The sequence below is a fragment of the Diaphorina citri genome, unplaced genomic scaffold, assembly GCF_000475195.1.
Source record: "Diaphorina citri unplaced genomic scaffold, Diaci psyllid genome assembly version 1.1 scaffold1780, whole genome shotgun sequence".
NCBI classification, from domain to species: domain Eukaryota; kingdom Metazoa; phylum Arthropoda; class Insecta; order Hemiptera; family Psyllidae; genus Diaphorina; species Diaphorina citri.
The window spans coordinates 38,293-44,746 of record NW_007379206.1 but is presented as its reverse complement, the minus strand read 5'-3'; the positions used below and the strand labels follow the sequence as shown (position 1 = coordinate 44,746).

The 6,454-nt window shown below is 41.0% G+C and overlaps 1 protein-coding gene across 1 annotated transcript in view; it reads left to right on the top strand.

The window, feature by feature from the left end:
* LOC103517205 (small subunit processome component 20 homolog) overlaps window positions 1–5,675 on the top strand; it is a 10,512-nt gene extending 4,837 nt beyond the window's left edge. Inside the window, exons 7-8 of the mRNA XM_026829389.1 lie at window positions 4,301–4,411; window positions 5,012–5,675. Of these exons, the coding sequence (XP_026685190.1) occupies window positions 4,301–4,411; window positions 5,012–5,675 (775 nt within the window). The remainder of the gene's footprint in view (window positions 1–4,300; window positions 4,412–5,011) is intronic.
* The last annotated feature ends 779 nt before the right edge of the window (window positions 5,676–6,454 follow it).

The following is a 6,454-nucleotide window of genomic DNA, read 5'->3' as shown; positions in this document are numbered from 1 at the left end:
GACATTTCCATGCGCACCTCCTCCAGCTATTGTCTGCAAAAGTCGTGTCCACACTTGTGTCGTCTCTATAAGGACGATGCCCGCAACAAGGACTACATAGTCCAGAATACTATTCTGTCCCTCATACGAAACAATCTGCAGTGTAAGAAGACCGACTTCAAGGAGGACAGTATTATGCTGCTTGGCTATATGGTGAGTGGAACGGGGTTAATTAATCAATTTGAATTTTCTTCTTCTTCTTCTTCTTCCTAGCCTTTTCCTATTTAAATAGGGTCGGCGTTTCTTGTCAGTCTTTTCCAGGCAGCCCTAACTGTCTATTTATTCATAATTTGAAAAGGTTCGAAATTGACAATCTGAGATTACTTATTTATCTCACAAAAATCAAGATTTTCCTTAAATTATACTTATTTATCTCACAAAAATCAAGATTTTCCTTAAATTAATCAGTGTTTTAGGTTGTTATTCGCAAGTGTTTTCTAAAGAGGTTTACTTGTTCAATGGAGGGAACAATAACTACTTATCGTCCCGAAATCGACGAGAGAAAAAGGACGTGATCGAAGAAAGCCAATCGGTCCGAGAGTGAACCTTACCTGTTAGCTGTGGGCTATAATGTTCGCCCTGGGCAAGAATAGAACTGTTGACGGAGCCCTTATGGGATTTATCCTCTACTAATGCATTAAAGAAGTTGTTGTTTTCAAAGGTTGGGAGGAACTTGGCCATTAGGTCATACAAGTAAAGCTCATTTTCCCCTATCCCTATTTCCCGTCAGGTAAGGGAATGTCCCCCCGGTTTACATCCAGTACTAACGGATCTGCATCAGTTCTCCTGCTCATCAGATTTAGAAATGGACATGTTTGAAACCATACTACACGTACAACTACACAGGCGATCCCGTGCTATGCTCAGGTAGGTAGAGGTTTTTAGTGTTTTTACTAATCATATTTTCTTTATCCTAATAACAGTAATTTAATTGAAGTAACCCCCTCTTATTTATTTCCCAGGTATTTTCCGAAGATCTATTCGGTGAGACGGCTGAAGAGAAGGACGTAGCCAAAATTCAGTCCAAAGTAGCCGAAGCCAGATCTCAGAAGAGTTACGATGCATTTGGTATTCTAGCCCAGTATGTATCCGAGAAATATCTACTAAACCTAGTCATGCCTGCTAAGGACGTAAGTATGCGAATTTGTACTTTTCTTATATAAAAAAGAACAAAATGTAGACATAGACTGGTATGGATTATAACATCTCTGGTCAGCTTTTGAGATATCAGCAGGGATTGGTCCTAAACCTGATACAAAATGAACACTATTGGAATATAAGCAACCTCCGTGGCCAAGTGGGTATCACATTAGGCTTGCACGCTGAAGGTCATGGGTTCGATTCCCGGCAGAGTCTTAAGTTTTTTTCGACTCTGTGCTTGGAGTTCGGGTGCACTCAGCTTTGTGAGGACAACTGAGTAGCTACTTTAATCGAGTAGCGGCCAGTGGCAGCATTGTAAAAAGATTATTGAAATATTCAAATTTATTGCAAAGGAGGCACTTAGGAGTTGCTGTGATATCCACAAAGGTTGTGGAAAAGCTCTGATTTACCACAAAGAATTTGAGATTTTTTTTTTACTATTGGAATATAACTCGTATCTTCTCACCCTCTTTTTCCATCTCCCCAGGTCCTCTCCAGTTCTCTCTCACACAAGCTCGTGTTCAAAGCTTCCGAATGTCTACGCCACATTGCTCTGGGTTTGGCGGATAACAAGTTCGTCTCTATCACGTCTCTGTTGACCTTTGCGTACGGTGTGGTCTCCCAGAGTATAGCAGCGTTAGCGCCACCTCCCAAGGAGGAGAAGAAAAGCAAACTGCTCGTACCCGAGAAACCCGACAGCTTTATTATACCTAAAGGTAAGAGTGTGAGGTATCTTCTTCGGTGGTGTAGTGGTCAACACGCTCGCCTGGTAAACAGGAGGGTGTGGGTTCAACCCAGGGAGCTCTTTAATTTGAACCTCAACATTGTTTAATAATTTGACCAGCCAGTCTAGTTAGCTTGGTTGGTAGCGCGTCTGCCTTGTAAGCGCCATTCCGCGGGTTCGATTCCCGCCCGGGGCGGATTTTATCCTGAAGGGATAAGGTTCGTTCTCGGAACGACTGTCTTCCTACTATCCTGTTTGTTGGAAAAAGGTTTGTATGAATTGGTTCCCTGATACCTGCCCTGATCAGGAAGTTATAATAATTATATTAAATGATTTTTTTCCTCAGATAATATTCAGAGGTGGGCATGTACTAAAAGGGGTTGTAAATGTGCTATAAAACTGAGTAATTCGTTGAAGAGAAAAGCAATGACTGATATCTCATCCAGACCAGCCAAGTTGATTTGTACTGAGTTGAAGAAAGATGACATGGAAACTCTGGATTCAAATGACTTAGTCCTCATTAGACACAATATGCACAGACCAACTAATTTACACTTTTTTGTCATTTTTTAATGTCGGAACCAATTAATACCTTTTTCCAAGGGGAACCAATTCGTACATGAAATTTTTGAAGGGGAACCAATTCATACGTGACAAAAATGGACCTTTTTTTTTGGGAACCAACTCACCTTTTCCCGCGATACTTACGTACTAGAAAAATCGGAGAGATCAATGCAAATTGAATGCAATTCCTTGAAGTCTACATTATAGATTTAGGTAATAGGTGTGTATAATATACGTGTATATCTGGGCAGGGGGGACGAGGCCTACTTTTAACAATTTGAGACACTGTGGCCCGCGGTAGTGAGTTTGTGCACCGCTGGCTTACTGTAACAACAGAGGTCTTATCGTTCCGAAAGCGAAGTCAGAAAGGGACAGGATAGGAGAAAGTCAGCTGTGCCGAAAACGAACCTCATCTGTTTAGAATAAAATCTGCCCCGGGCAGGAATCGACCCCGCAAACCAGCTCTTACAGCACAGTCGCGCTACCCTCCAAGCTACGCTAGGTTAGCATAACTAATTTTTATTAATGACTCTTTTTCCATCTCCCCAGGTCCTCTCTAGTTCTCTCTCGCACAAGCTCGTGTTCAAAGCTTCCGAATGTCTACGCCACATTGCTCTAGGTTTGGCGGATAACAAGTTCGTGTCTATCACGTCTCTGTTGACCTTTGCGTACGGTGTGGTGTCCCAGAGTATAGCAGCGTTAGCGCCACCTCCCAAGGAGGAGAAGAAAAGCAAACTGCTCGTACCCGAGAAACCCGACAGCTTTATTATACCTAAAGGTAAGAGTGTGAGGTATCTTCTTCGGTGGTGTAGTGGTCAACACGCTCGCCTGGAAAACAGGAGGGTGTGGGTTCAACCCAGGGAGCTCTTTAATTTGAACCTCAACATTGTTTAATAATTTGACCAGCCAGTCTAGTTAGCTTGGTTGGTAGCGCGTCTGCCTTGTAAGCGCTATTCCGCGGGTTCGATTCTCTCTTCGATTTCGGGACCAGCGTATTGTATTCAGTTTATCTTTTTCCCCCTACAAAGCAGATTTTTTCCTCTCACAAATAAAAAATCCCTCTTCCCCTTAGAACCTCGAAAACGGCGCTCCACGGAGAAGAAAACGGCGGCCGTCACGAATGCAAACATCATTGTAGAGTTCGGACTGCGTGTATACCAGGTCCTGCTGAAGAGGGAACGACTGAGACGAGAAGAAGAAGATGTGCGAGGACATTTGGACCCTGTAGTACCTCTGATGGCCAAGTGCCTCACTTCTGAACACGTTAAGGTGAGGGTTTAAATTACCCACTATTTATTTATACTAAAACTCGGGGGCAGCAACCTCCACGGCCGAGTGGGTATCACAAAAGGCTTGCACGCCGGAGGTCCCGGGTTCAATTCCTGGCATGGTCGACGTTTTTTCAGCTCTGTGCTTGGAGTTCTAGCCTCGTTGGAGCAGTTCAGAAGCTACTTTATTCGGGTAGCGCTCTTGGTAATGCCGAAGGAAGCTCTTGGTAATGCCGTAATACCCACTAAAGTTGTGAAGAAGCTCTCTGCTTTACCAAAAAAAATTCATGATTTCATTTTTAATTCTTTTTTATTGTTAGTGAAATGTAGTTGGCTAATTCTGTCTATTTCTTGTTTCCAGCTGAACACCCTGTCTCTGCAATGTCTGACGTGGTTAATCAAGAAGGATTTGCCGTCTATCAAAGAGTGTCTGAGTTCTGTGACGGCCAATGTGTTTGCTTTGCTGCACAAGTATGCTGCCCAAGGCATGGGCAAGGGGGATAACTATGAACTGGTCCTGGCAGCATTCAAGGTAAGAAGCTTGTCTGGTAAGCGCTAGGTCGCGTGTGTCGGGCCTTCTGGACGCTTTTCACTTTGATCTGCATAAGGCGTATGAGGATGAGAACGCGAAGGAGGTCCTGCCTCCTGCTCCTTTTGTGGAAGATGAAGAATCTGAGTACGTATCTAAGTAATAAGCATTGACCAAACTAGTAGTCTCTCTTCCCACCATCTACCTTCCAAGTAAAAGAGTGTCTTGGTTAAAGTGAACAGGCGAAGTGAAAAAAAGAAAAAAGGAAGAATAGAGGACGAAGAATAAAGATTTAATAGAGACTTAACACCTAACTTCACTGCATAAATGCCGTATGAGGATGAGAACGCGAAGGAGGTCCTGCCTCCTGCTCCTTCTGTGGAAGATGAAGAATCTGAGTACGTATCTAAGTAATAAGCATTGACCAAACTAGTAGTCTGTCTTCCCACCGTCTACCTTCCAAGTAAAGGAATGTTTTGGTTAAAGTGAACAGGCGAAGTGAAAAAAAGAAAAAAAGGAAGAATAGAAGACGAAGAATAAAGATTTAATAGAGACTTAACACCTAACTTCACCGCATAAATGCCAAGGTCAGTGACTGGGCACACAATTTGACCATTAGAAATAGGTTTCTGCAATAAATAAATTTACTAAAGTCATTTAAGATTATCATCAATATCATCATGCCTACATAATCTAGGCAATTTCAGAGTGTAACGAGTAGAAGAATGATTGTTCTTTGTATAACAGACAAGCCAATTCCACCAGCCAAGATGACGAAGACGAAGAGATTGAAGAAGAAAATGAAGAGAACGATAATGAAGATTTAGATGAGGATGATGAAGCTGAAAACAACAATAACATTCCTGTCGCCAAGTCAATCCTGGATAAACCTATGGTCCTGTCCAAGACCAAAGCATCCCGTGTTATATTCTCAATACATCGTGATATATTACCAGGTAAGATTAAAGAGAATAATGATGAAGATTTAGATGATGATACTGAAAACAACAATAACATTCCTGTCGCCAAGTCAATCCTAGATAAACCTATGGTCCTGTCTAAGAGCAAAGCATCCCGTGTTATATTCTCAATTCATCGTGGTATATTACCAGATAAGATTAAAGAGAATGATAATGAAGATTTAGATGAGGATGATGATACTGAAAACAACAATAACATTCCTGTCGCCAAGTCAATCCTAGATAAACCTATGGTCCTGTCCAAGACCAAAGCATCCCGTGTTATATTCTCAATACATCGGGATATATTACCAGGTAAGATTAGAGTAGCTTTAGCTTTCAAACTGCGTGGCCTAGTGGGTTTCACACTTAGGTGTGACCCCTCGGCCACTGAGTTGTGCGAGGGATCCTCTCTTCAATTCGTTTCTTCCGCTAAATACTCTTTGCTCTAAAGGTGGACTTTGGATCTCGAGGTTGGTGGTTCGAGTCCAAGTCAAGTCATTAAATTTAGCGTAGTATATTAAGTGGGGAACGACATCTGTGACAAGCATTCACGACCTTTACACAATTAAAATTCCTAGTTGCCTGATCATCTGTTGAAACGAAACCTCCCCAGGTGAGTTTTTTTTTTTTTTTTTTTTTTTTTTTTTTACCTTGACACTGCTTTTGTGTGTTTCAAGGTTTGTTTGTTTATTATTCTTATTATTATTATTGTTCCTGGAATTGTAACAAACTGTAGTAGATATTGGTAGATAAAATCAAATGAAAATTGATCACCCCCACCTTTAAAATTGGCTTAAAATTAAAATGCCTGAAATAATATATCAGGCACTCTTTACTAAAGTATTAAGTTATTCATCGTGAAGTGCACTCTGCTTGTGCTTGCTAATAGTTTAAAAAGAATATCTATTCTAAGAAAAAAACCCTCCAGAAAAAAATGTACACCCATTATTTATTCGAACCCACAAATTACCGACTCAAGAACAAAAAATGTTTGGTTACGGCAAGCTACATGTACATATTAGTGAGTATGATATGGCTGAGTAAAACCTTTGTTAAAGTTCCCTCTGTCAAACCTCTTAAAAGAAAAAAAAAAAATCTCAATCAATGTTAACTTAACTTTTACGTTCTAGTTGAACAATAGGTAACCTTTAAAATTGGCTTAAAACTAAAATGCCTGAAAGAATATATCAGACACTCTTTACTAAAGTATTTAGTTATTCATCGTGAA